The sequence below is a fragment of the Cylas formicarius genome, unplaced genomic scaffold (assembly GCF_029955315.1).
Source record: "Cylas formicarius isolate icCylForm1 unplaced genomic scaffold, icCylForm1.1 PGA_scaffold_2__14_contigs__length_35257938, whole genome shotgun sequence".
Lineage (NCBI taxonomy): Eukaryota > Metazoa > Arthropoda > Insecta > Coleoptera > Brentidae > Cylas > Cylas formicarius.
The window spans coordinates 29,763,654-29,788,345 of NW_026844319.1; the positions used below are offsets into that span (position 1 = coordinate 29,763,654).

Consider the following 24,692-nt stretch of genomic DNA (forward strand, 5'->3'; position numbering starts at 1 on the left):
TACATTTTCCTCTTTTTCGGGAGTTCACCCGGTAATTCTCAATTGTGATTTAGATTTCGTGGAGAATATTGATGGCGGACCTTCAAATGGAGAAGCAAAAACGAAAAGCATTAACCCTGAAAGAAAAATACGATGTTATACAAAAAATTAAAAGTGGTATGCCTACAGCGAGCCATTACCTAAAAAAAAAGTGAATGCAAGTTGTAAAAGGCTTAGAAAATCGTTGTTACCTTCGAAAAATCGATGAAATCGAAGCGGTAAAAGATTTTGTTTTTTTTTTGTGGATATTTCCATATTGTACGTTTTCGCTATTTCCTGAAATTTATATAGAAGCTTCTGTAGGTTAGCTTCTTCTTTCGAGATGATCATCAGCATTCCATATTATTTTTATTTCTTTGTCTCCCATTCGATATCCTCTCCCGTCTTGCTTTACTTCGTTTATGATATTGAACAAAATTGAGGTTAGGCTATCCGATACCCGTCGCCACAGGTATTTTATTGCCTAATTTGTTTGCCGTTCTCACAAAAGTAAATTTTCGATAACTCTTATTATATTGGGGTGAATGTTTTTGTTAGTAAATTTATGACATCATTTAAGCGTACCCTATCGAACGCTTGAGTGCACATGGGAGAGGGATTCTACGTCGAAACTACCCAGAATATCTTGCGTATTTAATGTAATGCTTTTTAAATGTTCAATGAAGTGAAAGTAATTAAGTACAAAACTATCAGTTTTCTCTGTAAAGGGTTTTAACAAGGAAGCTAGATACTTTGCTAGGGAATATATTCAAGAACTAATGATCGAAGGGGTAATCCTAGTATGTGAATCCTTGGGAGTCCGTAGAGACCAGGAATTTTAGAGTCGCGAGGGGTGACAGACTTCTTCACGGAGTCTGATAGAGCCGAAGCCTTAATAATACATTTAAGGTTGCGTTCCATAGATGACGTAGGATCTTTTTTAAGTTGACGACATGATCCGTTTCTGAGAATATCTTGAATCTTTTGCTGATACTACTCGTTTGTGTTCATGACCGCCGTAGCATTTCCTTTATCTGCTTTTAGGATTACGATTTTAGAGACTTCAGGGAAATGCGGTCAGGCTTTTAGAGGGTTTTGATTTCAAATTGAATTTAATTAGCTGTTTGAGATGGCAGTTTGCTTAGGATAGATTCTTGAGATCTTTGTAGAAGGGCAAAATAACGACACCGTGAATGGGTGACTTCTCTTAATGTGTTGTAGTTCAATATTTAGCGTGAATAACCCTGTAGGTACATAATATCATTATCGTCCCAATTACAGGATAACAACGAACGCACAAGCGACCCTTAGTATTAGACCACAGATCAATGTTTGGTGATTCAATTCTGAATTTACACCGGACTTAATCCTCTTAACAGTTCCCCAAATCCCATTGGTCAATTTGATTTTAACCATCGGTGCGAGTTTTGATTAAATCGGGATGTTTAGTATTTAAAGTGACTTTTCTTATGTGTGGCTTGCTTTCTGTTTGCTTGCAAATCTTCCAGATTGTCAGCAACAAGGCCGATAATATTCAGTCATTTTTGAGGACGCATATAATGTTGCTTTAACTTTTTTTGGAGCTGTTGGTGGTATTGATCCGGGGTATGTGTCTGCAAATTATATTAATAAATAATTTGGTCCTAATTCTTCCCGTTTTGCTAAAGTTTACCCTGGGGAAGTTAATAAAATTTTAATTAGTATCAAAACTAATGCTCATGGCTCAGACAATATTGATATAAAATGATCCTTTTGACTACTCCGTGTCTAGTGGATTATATCACTTTCCTTGTTCAGAAGTGTCTGCTGACCGGGGCATTAACGATTTTAGACCAATCAGCTGTTGCCAACCATCTCAAAGATTATTGAAAAAATTGCAGTTAAACAGCTTCGTCAATACCTATGCAATAATGAAATCCTCCCAGATACTCAATCGGATTTTCGACCTCTTCACAGCACTACTTATGCGTTGCAAACTCTTGTCTTATACTCTTGGACTATAGCAAAGGATCATTTCCTTCTCCTAGCTAAACTGAAATTCTTCTGAATAAAAGGAAACACTCATTCAGATCTCATTGCTTTGGAGATGGGTGTTGCCCAGGGACCTAGTCCCTTCAGCCGATGATAATCAGTTAAATTTAGATCTAAAAACAATTTCGGAGGTATCTGCTGCTCACAACCTATTGTTGAATAGTAACAAAACGCAGATTATTTGGAAACAAAAGGGAAGCTATTGTAAAAAACGCCTCTTTTGAGATTACGTTAAATGATGAGATTATCTCTTCTTCTTCAGACGGATGTGAAAATTTAGGATTATGGTTTGTTGGCTTGGTGTTACAAAAATTCTTCTAACATTTTGTCAGTAAAGAAGTCAAACTTAAACTCTGTGCTATGTTAGTTTTATCCCATGTCGCTTATTGCAGGATGGTCTATTGGCCAGCTATACTTAATCGAGATAAGGTGAGGCTCCAACGACTTGACCATATTTCCTAGCACCTCTCTGATTCAGTTTGATTCAAGCTGGAGGACCGATATGAAGTTCAGTCAGCCACCTTTGTTTTTTTACTAAACTCCAGCTAAGACCCCGTCGTACTTCTTTGCAGAGGAAATGATATTCATAATTCCTAGACACACTTCGGTAACTTTCCAGAAATCTTTTAACTATAACGCAGGTAAATTATTTAATGAAATATCTTATGGGATAATACGATCCTTCCCACAATAAAGTCCTTCATACATTGACAATTATAGTGTTAGTGCTGTTGTTCTTGTGATTACATGGCGCAATTTGCGAATGTCGCCACTCTTGTATTGTTGCTTATATTGTAATATTTTGATTTTCAATATTATTTAATGAAATATCTTATGGGTTAATACGATCCTCCCCACAATAAAGTCCTTCACACATTGACAATTATAGTGTTAGCGCTGTTGTTCTTGTGGTTACATGGCGCAATTTACGAATGTCGCCACTCTTGTATTGTTGCTTATATTGTAATATTTTGATTTTCAATATTATTATATTATTATTACTAATATGAAATTTCAACAAGAGAACGAGCTTCATACATCATCTGACTCTCCACCATTGTCAGATCAGGCGACTCTCGATGTCTCGCCTTTCGATTCCTAGACACAAAACGGAATTTTTTAAAAGATCATTTTCGTTTCAAATCAGTCCAGCGTACAGTCGCTATTGCGATTCACTCAAGCCGAAAATTTTGTCACAGTTCAAAAAAACTTTAAAAGACTATCTCAGAACAGTGCTTATCAACTACAGAACGGTCATTTGTATTAAAAAATTAAGAAATAGCAAATTTGAATGCTTCAAAAATCAATAAATGTCCATAACTCTAACCTATTTGCTTAATTCATAATTATTATATTATATATATTATATAACATGGCCTGTTTTACTTGTAAAGTAGAAAAAACTGATTTTCGGTGTTTTTCTAGCATTCTATTCTATTTTTAGTTTTGTTTAATAGAGGTAATACCAATATGGCGGCTTGTGTTTTATTCGTATACATCAGTTTAGCAATATAAATTATAAACATAAATACTCCATCAATTAGATGTTTCTTTTTTCATTAATAACTGCTTTCTCTTATTCCAGGGGCTTTGGCAAGCAGGGTTACCAATGTCAAGGTAAGTTTCAAAAATAAAAATTTGCCCGTATATATTTCATTTATTGTATTCTACAATATATATAGTCGTGTTCCATCGCGCCATCTGGTGACGTTCTTAAGCTACGTTCCGTTGATAACACATAGATGGCGGTTTGGCGTAATAATAAATACATAGAAATACAAATCTACATAATAATGCGGTATATTCAACATTTATGTCGTTTTGCAGTCTGTAGTTTCGTCGTACACAAACGTTGCCATGAGTACGTCACTTTTACCTGTCCGGGTGCTGATAAAGGTGCTGATTCCGACGTAAGTAGCCACCAACAGTTCTAAAATAGGTTTTCTTTTGTAACATCTTTGTTTAAAGATTTGCGTTTTTTGCACAGAGTTGTTCTCCTTTGCGTTTGAAGACGACCTTACCTTTCAGATGCTTCCCATTATTTCCAAACAATAGACGTAGACTATTTTTAAAGATCGCTTAGAGCTCTAAAAAAAGTCCACGCTGCTCTTTTTCTTAACTGACTCAACAACACTTTGTATTCTTGAACTTCTTAACTATGTTCTTGTAACTTCTTAGTTATGTAGAACCACCATTATATAATGAGATATTTTAGATAATAGATATTTTTCACGTGGTTTTATTTTTCCTATATATAAAGAAAAATACAAATGGAAAGTCTATATTATAAATTTGCAATAGTGTTTTTGTATCTTGTTGTAGGACACCAGAACGAGACACCAGTTTAAAGTGCACACATATTCATCTCCTACATTTTGTGACCACTGCGGCTCTCTACTCTACGGCGTCATTCACCAGGGCATGAAATGCACAGGTACGATCACTTTCGGTTTTTTTTTGTACCTTCGATAAACTCATAACTTATCCGCCATAATCTATAAATCAAATTAACGAAATAACAATACTAAGGTCGGACGTCATCGATAAACACCCCAAACAGTCTTCTTCTTCTTTTTCTTGTTGGGCGCGTGGGACATGGACGCTCGTCCATCGCTTGATCTTTCTGCAGTCCGAATAACAATCATAATCCACAACGAAGGCAATTAGCGGTTATAATCAGTGTAAAGTAAACTCTCTCTGGGTTTGTCTCTTTTACATTAGCATAGTATATGTGTGGTTCTCAAGCTGGCAGTAGCTCGTCGGGAGACCTACCATTATTTAGGGGTCTTTCTCTCAACAGATAATGCGCCCTCAGCAATTCATTGTCCTATAGTATTAGTCTATGGGACTTAATACGTAATATAGTCTGCTGTCACCTCTTTCCAAGCTTTACTGATAAAGTTGACTGCATCTAGCATATTAATGGAAAATTTGTCTGCGGCTGGATCATTTCCATTAAAATGTTTTTCCTGTATCGACTCATAAGACTTTTTATTACGCTCTAGTCCGTTGGCTGTAATAAACTTGTTTTAGCTGGAAGAAATACCAATTCAATATTCCGTACATTTGGAATATGGGGATGTGCAGGGTAGTTATCTAATTTAATTTAATTTAATTCTGCATCCCATTTCCGTATGTCCTCTTCAAAAATTTGCGATGTCATCCATGCAGACTTGTTTGCCTTGTAAGTGACCGGCAAATGCTTGATGTTCTTAAAACATCGTGAGTTAGTGGATTTTCCAATCACGACTAGCTTTCTTTTTTCTCTCCCACTCATATTGGCAGCTGCTAACACTTTTCTACCCACACAAATTTCGCTTCGAAATACCAGTTTCGTCAGCATTAAACATGTCCACAGCAGGATACTTTTCTGCTAGTTTTGGCCACGTCTTTTCCAGCCAATCGTTAGTGAAGTTTCTGTCGACATCACGGGCTTCGCCACTTATCTGTCCATAATTTATACCATGTCGCTGTTCAGCAAACTTTTTTGCTTCTAGTTTTACGATAGGTCCAGAGAGTGGTACACTTTTAAGACGTTGCTGTTGGAACCACTCCAACATTGCCCGATCCAAATCTTCAAATTTTGGCTTTCTTAATTTTTTACTAGAACTGCGTGCCGCTTCAGCCTGAATGATTTTTCCTTTGCATTTTAAAATCGTGGATACAGTCGACGATGTAGGTCCGTATCGACGTCCCACATCACTCCCGAATTAACTTCTAGAGATAACATTTTTTGATTACTCGCCATGCTCGCCGTATTCACTAAGTCAAATTAAAACTGATTGAAACAAGGCCGTGCTTTTATAGGTGCCGATAAAGGCATTAGTAGTAATTAGATTTTTGGGGTAAAGAATTCTGAGAAGGTAAGAGACTCTATTAATTACAATTCGGCCTACATTCCTTAATTTCTTACCTGAAGGGCGTTTTTTCTTTTGATATAGAGACTGAGAAATTCTTTATACAGAGTGGATTAATACATAGCTTTGTGTGGAGACCTAATAGTACAACAAATTTTGTTCGTAATACAGTGTTACGTTATACAGAGTTTCGCTATAAGGAGTTTTCACTGTATTTGTGAAATTGACGTAATAAGAGCTCTTTTTATATACTATGCTTTTCTAAAATGTAAAATAAAAAAGTTACATTGGGTAACATTCACAATGGATCAATCAGTAAGTCCAGATCTTCGATATATGGGCAACGCCAATCCTGGATACACAGCTGGGATAATTAAATAACGTTTTTGTTGCATCAGGGTTTTCGGTGGTCTGTAATGTTCATATTCTATGGTCTTGAGAGGTTAGAATGTGGGACTCTCGGCCTGGTATCTCGCGCGCTTATGTCCGAACCTCATGACGCAGATTAAATAAAGGACTTTTAGTGGAGTTCTCTTTTATTACAAAAAGCCTCCAACACGACAGTTTTCACATCGAGAAACTCCGGCATCTTCCCGATGGGATCTTAATTACCGATAATTTACGCGCCTCTAATTTGTTTTTCGCAGTCACGAAAAAAATTCCGCAATAGTTTATATTAAAATTTAACCGTACGCGCATAAATCTTCTTTAAAGAGCGACCAATAAAATAAAACGCGCGCAAAGTTATTAATCCGTCGACAAAACATAAAACCTATGAATCTTTTACGCGTCCTTTGCGACGTTGCCGATTCTTACTCCCCACAGAAAAGCGAATAAGTTTCCAGACAGAAATTTATTTTAAAAGTTCGTTTAGTTCGCTTAATCAATGAATAAAATAAAAAATAAATAAGCCAACTTTTATTATTATTATTAGAATCATTTCTCGTCTATTTTTAATTCTTTTTAATTGCATTGAATTGAAAATTGAATTAATGAAAAATTAATCCTTGACAGACAGACAGAAGATAACAGTCGACAATTTTACCGTTCACAAATCTTTTGGATTCTTTCTGCATCAATTGTTGATAAATCGACCTTGCTGACGTTTCGCCAATTACTCTGCTGGCCTCTTCAGGATATTTAGATATTTTAATTATCAATTTAGCGAATACAAGGCAAAATAATAATAATAATAATAAATAGTCTTTATTATAACAAAAAAAAAACAATATACAATATTAATATTTTTCAACGAAAAGTAGACAGATAGCTCAAAAGAGGCGCAGTCTAGCTTTAAATAGCTACCGCTCAATAACTATTTAATTAATAAATGTGAAAATATGAAAAATACCTGCAAAACCGGAAGAACAACAAAAGTTACTACACACTATGCAAAATAAATAATTAGCAACCAAAACTAATTGTAACAAATGATCTTTGTACCTCTTTTTAAAAGAATACAAATTTAAGTTACTGAATTCCTGTGACAAAGAATTATAAACACGAATTGCGTTGAATGTGAAAGATCTACGACACTAGGCACTCTGATGATGTGGCATCGTTAATCTGTAAGTCTGTACCTGTATCTTACATTAACAGAATGGATAGTAAGAATAAGAATAAGAGTAAGCCGCTCTCGCAGCAAAGTGGGTGAATCGAGGTTATGGATAATTTTCATAACGAATACGTTGAAATGAAAAGCTCTTCTTTGTTCCATTTTAAGCCAATTAAGTTAACGATGTGCAGCAGATACATGGTCATATTTTCGAAGACCCATAATAAAAAGAGCACAAGCATAAAGCACTTACACTCGTTATCAATAAAAAAAACCATACACTACATCACGGTAGTTGAAATGTGAGTAAAAAGTGACTCACATAATTGTTTACTTAGTTTAAAATTTAAAATATGAATATTACTATATAAGATTTTTAGTGAGAAAGATATTTTTTAAATATTCACGAAATATTATATCACAGTCTATGATCACCCCCAATTTTTTTGCTGAATTGACAACGGAAAGTTTAATATTATCTAACATTGTATTAATATTTTGTTTAAGCACAGCGAAAACCTGTAGCGGAATGGATAAAAGAAGACATAGCGAAGAGTATATAAATTTAGTTAAAATTTTATTATTATAACTGTTATTCAATGTTTCTCGTGTGACATCCATCAACAGAGGCATTTGTTTTGTACTTGGATTTGAATCCGGCAAGCTCTTTGGTGTTGATTTTTTTTTTTTTTTTTTGAAAACAATAAGACACTGTCGGCTCTCGTTAGGTCGGAACTCTGTGATATCCCGTCCCCATAGATAAAGAAACAAAAATAGAGTTTTTAAACTTATGTCTATCTTTGTCATCAAGATGTTACTAGCGCTACCATTGACTACAATGGGAACCAACGTTCTATAAGCGCGGGCTTTCTTAATTTTTAGTGAATTATAAAATAATCAAACAAATAACAGTTGCCTAGACTTGAAACAAAGGCAAACAAAGGAAATTGAAAAAAAGCAACAACAAAATAACAAATAATTAAATAAGTAACAGTTGTCTAAAACTGAAAAAAACGAAAGTCGTCAAAAAAGAAGAACGATTTTTTTATATACAGCATGAAACAAAACAAAACAAAAACTCTTAGTAAAAAGAAAATTTTAAAGGTAAAACGCAAATATTATTTCTATGGCTTTAGGGTAAAAAAAATTATAAAATAATCAAATAAACAACAACTGTATAAACTTGAAATAAAAACGAAAATTCTCAAATTAAAAAAAAGCAAAAAACAACAAAATAAATATTTATATAGATAACAGATTAAAACCAAAAAAAAAATCTTCAAAACAATAAAAAAGGGCCAAACTTTTTTTTTGTATGTTTACTTAATGCTGTCAATGCGGTGTTTTTTTTTACGATAAATGCTGAATTTTCTGTAACTTCCTTGTATTAAACCCTTTTTTGTGATTTGTGTTGAAAACTTCTATCATAATATTTGAGGATACAGGTTTTAATAAAAAAATCTGAATTTTGCTTCGAATTTTAAGAATTAAGAATATTAAAAATTATGTTGGATGGGGGTGTAACCGGGCAAAGGTATGTACAACTTATCAAAAAAATAATTACATGATTACCTGGCGGTGTCTGTAAAAAAATGATGTTCATTTCAACTGTTTTCGACTAATAAATAAAAATAATGAACTGGTTGATATGAAAATATAAAGTATTCTTTACTATACCCCTCTGTGTTCTCACTGCAAAAAAGAAACAATAAAAAAAATCTAGCAAAATAAATAAGAACTAAAAGTTCAGATTTTCACGAAATTATATATATTCACATGACAATACCGTGTCTTTATCAAATGTGATATTTACAAACTACCTGCTACTATATGTACCGAAAAATGACAATAAAACCTTAATTAATGTTGTTGTGAGAATTTAAGTTTATTAATGGAGAGGTATTTAAATGTAATTGATCATTAAGCAATACATTTGAATGTTTCATTTTGTTAATCTCCAATAAATTTAATTTTCTACTTTTTGTGGTTGTATGTAAAATATCAAAATTGTCGTCAAAAATGTGTTTTTCTGTGTTTAAGTGTGTAACATAATTAGAATCTAGACTATTGTTTTTAAACGTTCTTCTATGTTCGTTTATGCGTTTCTTGAAGGATCTGCGTGTTTGTCCAATATAAATTTTAGGACAAGATCCGCATTTCAATCTTAGACACCTGATTTTTAAGATTTTGGTCATTTCGTTTTATTGGTTTTTAAATAATTTCCTATTGCATTGTTAGGTCTGAAAGCTATTTTAATATTTTACATACAGCCACAAAAAGTAGGAAACTACGATTACGACGGATTATAGCAACAAGTGCAGTTTATTTAATGATATTAAGTTCTTTGTTGTAATTTTCTGTTGAGAGTGGCGTATTAAGAAGTCTGTGTATAAAAGAGTGAAATGCAGCCATTTTGTGATTTGAGCTGTTATGTATGACTGTGTCCGTGTGTGAAGGTTTATAGTAAATGGAAAAATCTAATTTGTTTAAAAAATTACTACAATTATCCTGTTCAATTTCGATAGTGAATTTTATACGAATATACATAATCGTATACGATTATACATAATGTGTCAACTGTCCTAAAGCACTGTGCGCTACAGGTTGCGTATAAACGTTATTCTGTTTCCATTCGATTTAACAGCTCTCTTTTTGTGTCTTTTTTTATGCCCTTACCACTAAACCAACGACCGTTGTCGTCATTCCTTAAACAAGGACTAACAATGGACGTGCACAACCACAGTTGGGCGATTGGGAGGGGGCGCTGAAAGCAGCCATGGAAACTGACGTTTAGTAATTTCCGTTCATTTCAATTATAGAAAAAAAGGGCGGTTTATCTTTCCGATCGACTCGGCCATATCATGGGGGGGGGGTCATTTTAATTGAAAACTAAAATTGGCAACGCCGCGCGGTTGGTAATAATATACGACCCGTAAGCAGCAGCACCGATCGGTTTATAAAAGCCGTTGTAAAATTTATCGAACAACGATTTCGTGTCAAACGATAATTTTTCGTACGCACGCCGATCGATAAACAGACCGTCAAAGAGTAATTTTGTTTATTCGACAGACTGGCAGCCGCCAATTGCGCATTTCCTGAACCTAACGCCCGATAATGCTGAAATATTGCAGATTGCAGATTGCAGATTCTCCTCTGTTAGCTAGCAGCAACAGTTACCTACTTCTAAAGTGATACTCAATCCTTCCACATATCACATTTAAGTTAGGACACTCGCTAGAACGTAATTTCAGATTTATCGAAGGTCCTAACTTTCTATTTACTACAAGGTTATGTTTCCTCTTCTATTTTATTCGTATTAATTATTAATCATTTTATTGTCACATATACAAAGTGAAATTTGCACGTATTACATTTAAGTTAGGACACTCCCTAGAACGTAACTTAAAATTTATCGGAGGTTTCAACGTACTATTTCCTACAAGGTTATGTTTCCTCTTCTTCTTTTATTTCATAGGCGAACGTCATTACAACCTAAACGCATTCTTTAGGTCGCTAGGTCACAACTGCAAGGGCGTTCGACCAGTCTTCCAATACAATTAATCATTTCATTTTCACATATACAAAAAGTGACATTTGCACGTATTAGATTTGAGTTTCGGACACTCCCTAGAAATTAATTTTAGATTAATTTACAAACGGATTTTGTGTTGATCAAAAGCACAGTTTTTGGAGTTAAAAAATATGGCCTTGTTCGAAAATAGAGGACGTTCTCGTGAGTTTCGTTGTTGGAAATATTTCTGACCCGCGTTATCTATCTAAAAGGGCGGGTCACGAATAAAGAGGTTAAAGGTCTCGTTGCACTGTGGCGGTGAAAATACTCATTCGCGAGGCGACGTCGTAAAACGAACCGTAAAAATGAGCCCTCGACTTTGATGCCATTGTCGATTTTTGTGTTTTTGCGGAAATATTCATCCCTGTGCTTCATTCCATTGCAGATGCAGAATCAACAATTAACTAAGAAAATAAAGTTTATTTAAGAGTTTTATTCTTTAGCTACATGTGTGTTGCGTTAAGCGTCGTTCGTCGTGCTCTTCTTCCTTTTAGATTACCGGGCACACGCTCTGGATGCAGCAAACCACAAACTACTTTTCTCGAAGATTTCCCCTCTCAGCATTCAGCCAGTCAAAAGGTCCTTCAACTTTTTCAATTATTTTTTGCTCTACACATTTAAAGATTGTTGTAACGGTTCTATTAATGACATAGGCACTCTTCTAATTGTCACCGGACTACTGCAATTAAATTTATATGTTTTTTATATTAATCATGACTGCGCCATATCAAGACAGTTTATTTGAAAATTTTATTTCTTCCTTTTAGATTCCTGGGCATACACTCTAGGCACAGTGGGTCCAACAACTGTGGTTATGAAAGCTTTGGGAACTAGTAGCTTTTGCTAATTTCACTATTTGACTCTCGGAGAGAGTAGTAAAATGCAGATTTGCAATGACGGGGGTCATTAAACAGGGTTGACAACTTAAAGGCTATATATCTTCCAGCAGTCAGATGAACCATAGTTTTTGGAAGTACTTTCCCACATTTTTATATTTTAACACATTTCGACTATTTTTTTTTTTTTACACGTTGAGAATAATAATTTTCTCAAGAAAGACGGGATCGAATCCATTACAGCGTTGTTTCTGTTACGTGTTTTCTTCAAATTGTGTTTTGTGTAAAATACAATCGATCCAAATAGGAATGTTTTTAATCATTTCTTCAAAGTAATCTTCGAAAACATCATTCTCTCCTGATAATATCCCTCTTAGTAATACATCTCCGCTTTCAATGCTGTACAAGTGTAGTAATTATTTTTCCTTCCGCATTTTCGGTATTATCCCTCATTGAAAGGTATGCAAGGTATTTCATGGCATTTTTCTATTGTTAAAGGAATGCTGTCCGCTGGTCCAAGCTCCATTAAAATAATGTCTAGAATAAACTTTTATTAGAATCAGGAGGTTCTGCTGGCTTCGCTGACAATTGACAATGACAATACATGACAATTGTCGTGTAAAAATATATAATTTCGTAAAAATCTGAACTTTTAGTTTTTATTTATTTTGATAAATGGATTTTTATCAAGTAAAAGCCACCCCAGTTCAATTTTTGGAAGAATTATTATTAAGTTTAAAGAAAAAACACAAAATAAATACAAAAACACTTTGTACAAAAACTATAACTATCTATTTATTATCAACAAAATGTACTGTGAAAGTTTTTCATCCATGACCGAAATACTTTTGTCGATTTTGTTGAAGCTCGCTAGATTTGGTACGAATTCCGCTTTACTATTTCTATAACACTCTTATATTTTTCATCTTGTAGTTCTTTTTTGAACACATCGCATAATTGTAATTTGCTAGACACACGAACTCCTGAGTTTCCCGACTTATCCTGTGAATCCATCCGTTTCCGACATAATGACGTTGGCGCGGTGCCAGTCGCTTCCGGTTCAGGTGTCGGCCATAACGATTACATCCTTGTGGTATCCAATTGGCCCTTAAAAATTTATCACCCACCCAGCACAAATCTCGTTGCAGGCAATTACATTATTCCGTCGTCAAAAATACCGGCGGCGTGGTTAGTTTTGGTAGTTCAAATGTACCGACGAGACCCTTGAGGGCGGATAAATGTAAGGAATGATAGGAAAAATACATATTCTTGTTTAATATTAGGTTTAGGAAAAAAGAACATTACACGGCATGTTTTAGCATTCATTTGAAGATTATGCCTAGAAGAATATAGAAATAAGTTTGAAGTTTGAAATAAATTGAAGCAATATCAAATAATTTAGGATCGAAATTCAAATATTCAATGGATGTATAAATATCAGAAATATAAATTAAGAATAATATAGGTCCAAGGACGGAACCTTGCGGTACACCTGATGAGACAGGGAGAAATTCAGAACTTACATTGCCAAGGGTAACTCCCTGATATCTGTTAGCTAAGCAGTTTTCAAAAAATCGAGTCGAAACATCATCGAAGCCGTAGTAACTCATACCGGCAAGTACAGAGTAGAATGCCAGTTTCAGTTACGCTCTGAAGAATCCAACAGCAAGTTTGATTTATAAATAACCGACGCCCAGAAGATTTGTAAATAGTAACAAAAAAAATAGCATCGAAGAAAATACAAAGAATTTTTTAAATAATCAAAAATTAATAAAAAAAAACTATAAAAACCGGCTGATTGATATGAAACGGCATGTAGGTACAAATAACGTTAAAATTTGTATAGTCAAACTACTTTTCAAAAAATATTTTTCAACATGTCAAAGGTGGAACTTCAATCAAACTGTGTACGTAACATTGGTGCCCTTGGTATTGCAAAAAAGAAACAATGAAAGTGATAAAGATTACTTATATACAAATACAATAGTCTATAGTGGAAATGCTTCCTAAAACTTTTTTTTAAGTTGTAAGTTCATTTATTCAAATTTTAGGTTACGATAAAGAAATTGGAATGCGGTTTTAAGTGCGCTTTCTTAGAGATAGGGAAAAAATTGAACTTCATCTGGCAAAAGTAGTATTAGTAGCGACTAATTTTCCATAACGCTCCTCATTCAACTTACAGCATGTGACATGAACGTACACAAAAGATGCGAAGAAAGCGTGCCAAACTTGTGCGGGTGCGACCACACCGAACGTAGGGGTAGAATACAGCTCAGAATCAACTGTTCGGGCAACAAACTCACCATCGAAGGTCGTTTGCTGCAAAATGCTGCGCAACTGTGTCTCTAACCTACGTGTTAAATTGTAGTTCGACAGGGCAGGAACCTGATCCCGATGGACCCGAACGGACTGAGCGATCCGTACGTAAAAACCAAACTGATACCTGGTGATACGGACACGGTGAAAAAGAAAACCAAAACGATCAAGGCGTGCCTGAATCCCGTCTGGAACGAAACCATCACGTTGTGAGTGTTTCAGCGCGCATTCTTTCACACCATTGACGTATCGTTACCGTCTGCAGCGACCTCAAGGCTGAAGACAAAGACCGCAGGTTACTAATAGAGGTGTGGGACTGGGACAGGACATCCCGTAACGATTTCATGGGCTCGTTGTCATTCGGTATATCGGAAATACTGAAGGCCCCCGCTGACGGTTGGTTCAAACTGTTAACCCAAGAGGAAGGTGAATTTTATAACGTCCCTGTGCCTGAAGAGGGGGTGGATTTGGCTACGATCAAAACTCAAATGCGGGTAAGTTTAGAGCTAGAGTCTATCTTATTCTGTTCTGCACTCATCATCTTCTTACTTGAGTGTCAGTTGCAAGTCTTTTTGAAGGACATTCTACCAACGCCTTTTGCTTACCCTCCAGGCGTGTGTAAGTGTTAAACTAGGTCCTCAAACAATCTTCACAATAGACACTTATCATGGCATGGCGAATAAATTCTCGACTTTTTAGAAAACGTCTATAACGAAAAAACCATCGATAACATCGGATAAAGACGTGCCGCATAACATGGGCAAGAAAGACATAATACGAGCCAGCGACTTCAACTTCCTAATGGTTCTGGGCAAGGGTTCCTTTGGAAAGGTGAGGTAAAAAAGCTCTATATTGCGCTTACCTATTGTTATCGGGTAAAACCATTAACAAAACATTTATTCTTACTGGAGTGACAAGGCAGGGATGGGCCACGTATATTCCCTTCTTTCTGATATATTTGTTGAGTGTTGACCGTTTGTGGCAGTGTTGAATAATCGTTTTTACTGTGCGTTTCGAAAAAGTTATTTTACGAGCAAAACAGGTTGTGAAAAATGTCTAGACGAAGTCTGCCTACTGACGAACACGCCAATATTGTTGATAAGGGATATTATTAATAGTGGGGAATCAAAGAAAAGTCAATAGTGACCAGGACCTAATAAAAAGGAAAATATATTGTCTTTGGATATACTGAAAAAGAAGCTAGAAGAAGATTAAACCAATAAAATATAGAATTGCTTATAACATGGGATTTAAATATCGCAAAATAGACAAAAGGCAAATAGTAATGGGATCACACAACTAATTAAATCAATTAGTCTGACGATAGCACTTTCAAATCAAAGAAAGCGCATCATCATAATACATGCCGGGTCAGAAGACAAATTTAAGACAAATATTAGGGATTCCGGCTTGGATTATCATGAGAATACAAGTGCCGAACTTTTTAAAAATTGGTTTCTAAACAATTTTTAAAAAAATATTCTCAATGACAAATGATATTTATTTTGGATAAAGTTACAAAAAAGCGCAACTTTTGGAAGTCCTAAATTCGTATGCAATTAAAACACAGTATGTCTTCCTCCATGTCATTGCATGTGTAATCCCATAGAGCATTTGTGGAATCAAGTCAGAGCAGAAAATGATTCTGCTTAAAATGTCAAAAAAAAATTAAACAACCATGAACATTGATGTTCTGGTCCTTAGTTTCAAAGGTCGTCGAGATGCGAACTTCACCTTTCACCTTGGGCGGCCTTCTTGGAGGTATCGACAAAAGAAAATGGTTTTCCGAACAAACTAGTGCTTGTTATTTTGATAAGGCCATTTATAACTCCCGGACATAAAAGGCCTGAAAGGAAGCAGAACCACCCTAAGTACCCAGTTACGTCATGCCGCGCCACAAGGGACCACTTGATAGGGAACAAAAGATGAAATTTCAAGATAATAAATGGTATAACGAGCTTACCAGATTGTTATCGGGGTTGTTTAATTTCGTTTTACCCAATATATTCAAATCCACAAAACGAGCTTGTTCTTTTAATATTGAAAAAACCAAAAAAAAACACATTGGTAGAGGAAAAGCATCCATGTGTATGAAAGATGATTTTTATTGGGGAAAAATGACAAATCAAGTGCGTCGATCCAACGCAGCATGACAACAACATTGTTTTCCTTTACTTTACGCGAGAGCGCTTCGACTTTGAAAGTTCTAACCTTAATTGCGTTTGTTGACATTGTAGCTGAGACAAGAATTAAATTTAAGTAAATTAATTTAAATGTATTTAATTATTATTTATTAGGACGAACAGCTAACTGAATTTAAGGTAGTTTTGTTAGTTAGTATGTTTATAAAGTGATTTATAAACATAATTGTATTTTTTTTAAATTTTACTGGCGCATGCACCATTTGTGTTTAGAAGGACGAGACGTGAGCTGGAATATAGAATATAGAATCTTAAAATTATGTTAATTAATATTGCTGGATTAAATTTAGGTATTTAACTAAAAGCAATTATCTCATTTGGGGTAAATCTAGCCTGTAACAAACATATAATAGTCATGCGTCGAGATCCCAGCGTAGAATAAATGTTATTTTAGGTTATGCTAGCGGAACGCAAAGGTACCGACGAACTGTACGCGATAAAAATCCTTAAAAAGGACATTATAATCCAGGACGACGACGTAGAATGCACCATGGTCGAAAAACGGGTGTTGGCGCTTTCGAACAAGCCACCCTTCCTAGTCCAATTGCACTCTTGCTTTCAAACGATGGTACGCGGGTCCTGCATGATCCGCCACTCAATAATCGAGCGTTCTATTGCAGGACCGTTTGTACTTCGTTATGGAATACGTAAACGGTGGCGACCTCATGTTTCAGATACAACAGTGCGGCAAATTCAAAGAACCGGTCGCCGTGTTAGTTAATATATTCGGCTCATCTTTTAACGGCTACACGCGATGTTTTCCAGGTTCTATTCGTCGGAAATCGCCATAGGTCTGTTCTTCCTGCACAGCAGGGGAATCGTTTACAGGGATCTGAAGCTGGACAACGTCTTGTTGGACCAAGACGGCCACATCAAAATCGCCGACTTCGGGATGTGCAAGGAGGGCATCTCGGGCGACAAAACGACCAAAACGTTTTGCGGAACTCCCGATTATATCGCGCCCGAGATAATACTCTATCAGCCTTACGGTAAGTCGGTGGACTGGTGGGCCTACGGAGTTCTGCTCTACGAAATGTTGGTCGGTCAGCCACCGTTCGACGGCGAAGACGAAGAAGAACTATTCGCCGCCATAACGGACCACAACGTAAGCTACCCGAAGGGCTTGTCCAAGGAAGCGAAAGACGTGTGCAAAGGAGTGCGTCGGAGCGGGACCAGGACGATTCGAAAAGCTCTAAACGCATTGTTTCAGTTTCTGACGAAGAATCCCAACAAACGGCTCGGGTGCGGCAACCGGGGCGAGGAAGACGTGAGGGGACACGCGTTCTTCAGGAGGATCGACTGGGAGAAGATCGAAAATCGAGAAATTCAGCCGCCCTTCAAGCCGAAGATCGTAAGTCGTTGGTGCTCCTTGTTACCTCTAACTACTAACCATAGACTGTCTACCCCAACTGATGGAATCGTGAAGGCGTCATCTTTGAATTTCCTCTTGATTCTGACCTAAGGTGTCGGTGTGCTGTCAAGAACATTGTTATACATTATTCTTGTGTTCTTTCATGCGAGTTTCAACTGGTTTATTATTATATGCGCAGTTTTTGTCGTCATTCTGCTCAAAATATCATCTGCTGGATGTTTAGGTTATCTTCTTCATGCTGCGGTGGCTAATCATTTGTTTGACGATGACTGTGTTGTGCTGCTGCGTCTTCAGCAATTAGGACATTGTTTCATCCAGAAATAAAATTACTCTTCATTTGTTCATTCGAGAATGAGTTAAAGGGACATAAAGGTATTGCAGTGTCGGGTCTCTACGTCTCAATATGGCAGTTGCTCTATTGGTTCCAGATGATTGGCTCAAGTGTAGTCCATCCACTTATTGAAAGAAGTGTTGGTTACTTGATAACAAATTATGATCACAACGTTCAAGTAAATCCATGATACGTTCTTCATTTGTTTGTCCTGTCTGATAGTGTTATGTCCTTCGTCAGTAGTGCCTTAATTATTTCAAAAACCAATCGGATTAATCGTTTTGGTGGCATAATGATTTTATAGGAAAAAATTATTTCTTTGAACCTTCGTTGTCTTTATTTTGAGTGACTGCTGTTTGCTGATGAGTGAATGAGTGACGTCTTTGTTGGTGCTCCTTGCTGTTTGCTGATGAGTGAATGAGTGACGTCTTTGTTGGTGCTCCTTGTTGCCTCTAACTACTAGCCATGGCATTTCTACTCCGACTGATGGATTCTTAAAAGCATCTTCTTTGAATTTCCTCTTCAACCAGCGCTGCTCCCTGAATGAATTATTTTTGATTCTGATGAAAGGCTCGGTGTGCTGTCAAGAACATTGTTATACATTATTCCTGTGTTCTTTCATGCGAGTTTCAACTGGTTTATTATTTTGTCGTCATTCTGCTCAGAACATCATCTGCTGGTTGTTTAGGTTATCTTCTTCATGCTGCCATGGCTAATCATGTGTTTGACGATGACTGTGTTGTGCTGCTGCGTCTTCAGCAAATAGGTCGTTTCTTCCAGAAATAAAATTACTCTTCATTAGTTCGTTCGAGAATGATTTAAGCAGTGGCGTCTCTCTACGTATCGACGTCGTTTGAACAGAACATCTAAAGATGACTTCTTCATTCCAGAAGATTGGCTTGGTTGTTTTGATCCACTTGTGAAAAAAAGTGTTGTTTACTTGATTGCAAATTAAAGATACACCATTCAAGTAAATCAATGACACCTTCTTCATTCGATAGGTTTATCCTGCCTGATAGTGTTGTGTGCTTTTCAATAGGCCCTTAATTATTATTTTTATTATCTGTATCATCGGTAAACGGCAGAAGGGTTGCTGAATTGTAAATGCCGTTGTCGTTGACTGACTCGGTTAATCGGTTAGTGGTTTTGGTGGTACAATAAGGGAACTGGAAAACACTATTTGTTTGAACCTCCATTGTATTTATTTTGAGTGCTTGTGGCTGATGTATAACTTTTTTGTTGGTGCTCTTTGTTATCTGTAACTACTAGCCATAGCCTGTGTACTCCAACCAGCGTTGCTCTCTATGAATTATTTTGACCAAAGGACTCGGTGTGCTTTGAACAACTTTATTATTCATTATTCGTGTGTTCCTTAATGCGCGTTTTATTATCATTTTACACGCAGTTTTTGTCGTCTTTTTTATATAATATCCTCTGCCGGTTGTTTCGTCTTGTTCTCCATAGCTGCCTGGACATTTTAAATGACGTGTTTGCGTATCTGTGGTTGATCAAATGTTTTATAACGACTTTGTGTTGTGCCGTAGCGTCTTTGGCAGAAATAAAATTATTCTTCGTTTGTTAGTTTGGGAATCATTTAAAGCAGCAAGTTCTTGTTCCCAGAGGATTGGCATGGTTGTTTTGATAGAAAGATGGTGATCCCAAGGCTAGTCCGTCCGCGTGTGGAAAAGTGTTGTTTACTTAATAACGAATTCAAGTAAATCCATGATGGCTTCTTCAATCGGTAGTTCTTAAATTATTTTAAGAACTTTCCTCCTTCTTGCCAGAGCTTGCTGGAGCTGGTCTTTGGTCTTCAATCTTCAGTCATCGAAGTGATTCTTGTGCAGCCTACCTTTCTTTTTATGTTAAAAAATATCAAAGTGAAACATAATTCCCGGGGTATTCTGTTGTAGAAACACAGAAAAGACGTCAGCAACTTCGACAAGCAGTTCACTTCGGAGAAAACGGACCTGACGCCCACGGACAAGCTCTTCATGATGAATCTCGATCAAACGGAATTCATGGGTTTCTCGTTTCTGAATCCCGAATTCGTTCAGCATGTCTGAATCGCGGCGCGTCTCAAAACACTTACCGAAAAGAAAATCGCGATAGAAACGGGAAAAACGCGATTGGATCAATAAACAACACATATCTTTCAAGATACCAATAGGGACGTTTTTCTATAACGGTATTGACTTTGAATGTGTGTCATAAAATTGTTTCTATGAATGTTATCGATTCGGACATTCCGTCGTTTCGCGGATTACCTCAGAATAAACGTCGCGCAGAAACGACAACGAGAGTCGAAGTAGGGTTCCAACTGTCACTCAAAGTCAAATTTGACCAAAAATAGATTTACAAAAAGGCGTTTTAGAACAAAAACCATAATTAACCGTACTCTACCAAACCCACACAAAAAAATTAAAATTTTGAATAACGCCCATTTTTTGGGGATTCAATGAACGAAGGCTAATATATGATTCAGCTTCATATAAAACGCTTTTGTAGCCCAAAAGCAACATGAAAAATTGAAGAATAAGATTCAAAGGTTTGAAATTATAGAAATTATAGAACTAGAGCAGAAACTTTCATTAACAAAAACGCTCCCATAGTACTGGGCTGTTCCAAATAAATTGAAAAGTATAGCTTCGCAAAATCGAAATCATACAGGGTGATTCATGAAGATGGTGTACTAGAAGATGTATACATTATTTTGAATATGAGTATAAGTATATATGAGCAGCCTTGAGTACCTTTTAAAAATATTTTTTCTAAATGGAACAGCCTATATATTGTTGCATTTAATATAGGGTACCTTGAGCAAAAGTTTTCCACAATTTTATTTGGAATCCAAATATGCAATAACATACAGGGTGTTCCCTGTATATTTGATTTTTTTTACAAAACGTGCACTAGCTACTCTTACGTGGGTGATTCTGTTTCCTTTCTACCTAAAATTTCTAAGATTTAATTTCACCGCATTTATCCACAATACCGACGTAAAATACAGTACGTAGATGGCGCTCTAGTCATATAAATTCGAAACCAAAAATTCGTTAAATTTTATGAGGTAATTAGTTTAGATTTTCTCTGAACGACCAATTATATTACATAAAAAAAAAACAATACAAGACATTAAAAATCACAAATAAAACACCCATATACTCATACCAAAGTTGAAGATATTAAAATAAGTCATTTTTGATAAACATCTACATGAGAGTATAGTGGCAATTGAAATAATAATAATACTCGACGAAAAATTTTCCAAGACCAACAAAACTTCCCATTTTTTTTCCGTCACGACTACTAAAAATTTAAGCGATTAAAGAAAGTTGCTTAACAACTTGGTTAAGCTAGAATTCACGCTTCAAACTATAATCGCAATAGCATTGCGATTACGTCAATGCACGTGACGTCAAAGACTCGACTGTCGCATCTGTGCGGCTTTTGTTCTGTGACAATTCGAGGAGTAAATTTCACAATGTATTTCGCTAAGGGGATGTTTATACGTCAAGCGTTGACCTGTATGTGTCGGAAACATTTTTTAAGAACCCAAGATGGCAGAAAAAACCATACCACGGACTATACTAGGCTACACAATCATATTATATACGCATGATTTTTGTTTACTTCCTGTGTTAAAGCCGGCCACAGGGACAGTTCGGGAAAAGGGAGATCAGTTAAGGCAATTGAAGGAAAAGATTTCGAAACTTATTCGACAGGTAAAGATGACACAATCGATTTTAAATTAAAAATCAAGGAACGTGTCTCTGTGCCCGGTCGGCTTAGATCTTTCACACCGAATTGAGCGTCAAACTCGCATTGTGAAATTTGTTCTGGACCCAAGTATTGGTATTTCCAAGTAGACGCGTAGGATATTTATATTATTGTAGCAATAACACATTCCTTAGTTATAGCGGCATGGCAATGTGGTCTCAAACTCTAAGCTTACGATAGAGGGAAAGGGTCCGTTTGTACACTTTACTCGCAACTCTTTTCTTATATATACATATAAACAAAGGGTGTTAAAACTTGGTATAGAGTTTCTTATACAGTTCTTCCAGCCATGTTCTCCACGAAATGGCGGTCAAAGCCTGTTATATATACACTTTTACATATATTTAGAATCTCCGCCGGCATTTCGGACAACTGGTCGCCTTCACCGATAGGTGGGGGTCACCCTTCGAATCTCATATAGGGTAAATTTTTACGACATTTTTCCCATGTGAGTGATATTAGTCATTTCTAGTTAACATAAATATTATATAAAGTCTGTTAATGTTGCTTTCATCTTGAACTTCAGAAATGAGCAAATAAAAGCGAATATTTTAATACTTCCTAGCGTTAGGACTAAAGGTAAGTCGTAGGGAATATGTAATCACTCTTTTATGCAGACACCTCTTTCAAAAATTTAGAAAACCGTAAGTCCTGTTGAAAAATAGAAGTAAGGTAAAGTGTGGCTCCATCTAGGAGCAGAAGATATACATACATCATTTTGTTCAAAACATTTTTAAATTTTTTAAATGTTCGATTGACCTTCTCCATTTAAAGCAAAACATCTGTGGGGTGACTGGGTTGCAAGTCCTATACCGTCACAGTAGATACAATCTCAACTATTCTTAAATTACTTTCAAAAAACTTGTTTAAGCCTATAAAAATTAAAAAGTAGCATATTTTACAGCCTTTAGACTATAAAAAGTGTTTTTAAATCGTTCAATGTAAAGTAGGAGCAAAGACTTGTCCAATGGCAGAGACATAATGAAAATTAATTAATGAATAGGTCAAATTTGGGAAGGTGGTATTTATCCCTTTAACTCTGTCAGGTCCTGCTAGTATTAATAATAGAAAAAAAAAACAAGTAGAAAAATCTACAAACTTGTCTATTTCTACTTGTAGCATTTTAATGTTCTATCAAACACCACGGGTAAAATAATTATTTTCTAGGTTAGGGTCATCGGCATATTATAAATCTGTCGTATTCTGTCGAACCAATTTTATTAAAAAAATATTTTCATAGATTTCTTAAAGTATCACTTTTTTGCAGTTTTCTTTATTAAATTACTGCAAGAAAATCGGATTCCGATATAATTGGTAAAAAAAGGTGTCAGCATAAAAATATAAAAAGTGCCAATATACATTTAAACGTTTTTATCAAATAACTTCTATAAATTAATGAAAAAAAATCACGTGAATGAGCCAAACAGTTGTAATAAACTAAAATGAAACTATATAAAGTTAAGGTATAAAAACGCTTGTACAATCATGACGTTTCGTTCGACGGAACGAAGGTAGAAATTTTAAGATCTGGCAACATTAATAATTTCTTTTCTATGCTTAATACTCTTTTGCCGTTACAATATTATTCGAAAATGGCAGGCAGCTTTTTTATCGTGTAATTCTTAAATTTATTTCCTTCGATGCGATTCATTTATAACCGTTCCAGTTAAGGTGGTAACAATAGTCATCATATCTAACATTTATCGTGTGTGAACGTGAGTATATGAAAATGACTGTTCTGCACATCTTAAACGGAACGTAATATTGTATGTAAAAATAAGTTTTTTCTTTTAAAATGGGATCCACAACTTTTTTGTTTTTAAGATTAAAGAAACTTCTGATGAACGCACGAAACCCCGTATAGTAACAGAAGTAATGGTGGTGTGCAATAATACCAATTATGGTGTAATAATAGTTTTAAGTCCCGTTCATTGAAAACGAAGAAGTTGTCGATTCTATATGATTAGAATACTCGGAGTCTGCTTTCTGCGTCACGAAAGAAATGTTAAAACTGCTCAGTTTTAATAATATCAACTCTGGAGTTTTAAGGTTCTTTTCGGAGTTTTTTCAAAAGCAAACTTTCTTCATTTAGGCATTCGTTTAAGTGATACCGCGTCAGTTTCGTTATTTACTTTAATGTGTACATAACAATTGAGCGTACCTCATGTTCTGCCATAAAGATCGTGATTTCTGTTAACTTATTTGTTTTATTATCAGGGTTATATTGCAATATTTATATAACTGTTATTTATTAGCTTGGTCGTATACTTCGTTAAATTTTTAATTTTCACATGCATATTATATGAAATTCTAGTCACATTTTATATTCATATTGTTATCTAGTCATACGTTATAAACTTTGCCCAAAGTGAGCAAACTCGTTTTTGATGTATGGTGAAACCAAATATACTAAACGAATTTCAAATATAATGTAACCGCATAATATAGTAGAATAATGCTGCGTGTTTTAAAAAGTTATTACTCCACTGTTTGTCCTAATCTCTGTGATCTTATTTTGTAAACTATGTATTATTATCAATCAAAACGTTTAAAACGGTTCACTTGGGTAATGAGTTTTTATGTTTTATATCTTATAGATATTTTTATTATTGTATTTATAATGTTGTAAATCTTCAAGTACTTCTAAAGAACTAATTTTAAATTACAACTTACCTTCCGAAATACGTTGTTTGAATTTATGGTCAATGGTATCTTTGATCTCCTCATCTCCTCTCATTCAAATGACGCTCGTCATATCGGTTACAGCCAGCAGTTCAAATATGATAACGCAAAACCATTTAAGCGGAATCGAAACTTCTAGAACATA

General features: G+C 35.5%; 1 protein-coding gene across 1 annotated transcript in view; it reads left to right on the top strand.

Annotated features, from left to right (window-relative positions):
- Positions 1 to 24,541, top strand: part of LOC132697682 (protein kinase C, brain isozyme) — a 52,365-nt gene extending 27,824 nt beyond the window's left edge. The window contains exons 2-13 of the mRNA XM_060663234.1: positions 3,635 to 3,666; positions 3,877 to 3,959; positions 4,372 to 4,483; positions 14,051 to 14,179; positions 14,237 to 14,393; positions 14,450 to 14,678; positions 14,884 to 15,015; positions 16,780 to 16,953; positions 17,006 to 17,097; positions 17,151 to 17,541; positions 17,596 to 17,736; positions 19,999 to 24,541. Coding sequence (XP_060519217.1) covers positions 3,635 to 3,666; positions 3,877 to 3,959; positions 4,372 to 4,483; positions 14,051 to 14,179; positions 14,237 to 14,393; positions 14,450 to 14,678; positions 14,884 to 15,015; positions 16,780 to 16,953; positions 17,006 to 17,097; positions 17,151 to 17,541; positions 17,596 to 17,736; positions 19,999 to 20,151 — 1,825 coding nt within the window. The 3' untranslated portion in view covers positions 20,152 to 24,541. The remainder of the gene's footprint in view (positions 1 to 3,634; positions 3,667 to 3,876; positions 3,960 to 4,371; positions 4,484 to 14,050; positions 14,180 to 14,236; positions 14,394 to 14,449; positions 14,679 to 14,883; positions 15,016 to 16,779; positions 16,954 to 17,005; positions 17,098 to 17,150; positions 17,542 to 17,595; positions 17,737 to 19,998) is intronic.
- Positions 24,542 to 24,692: the final 151 nt, after the last annotated feature.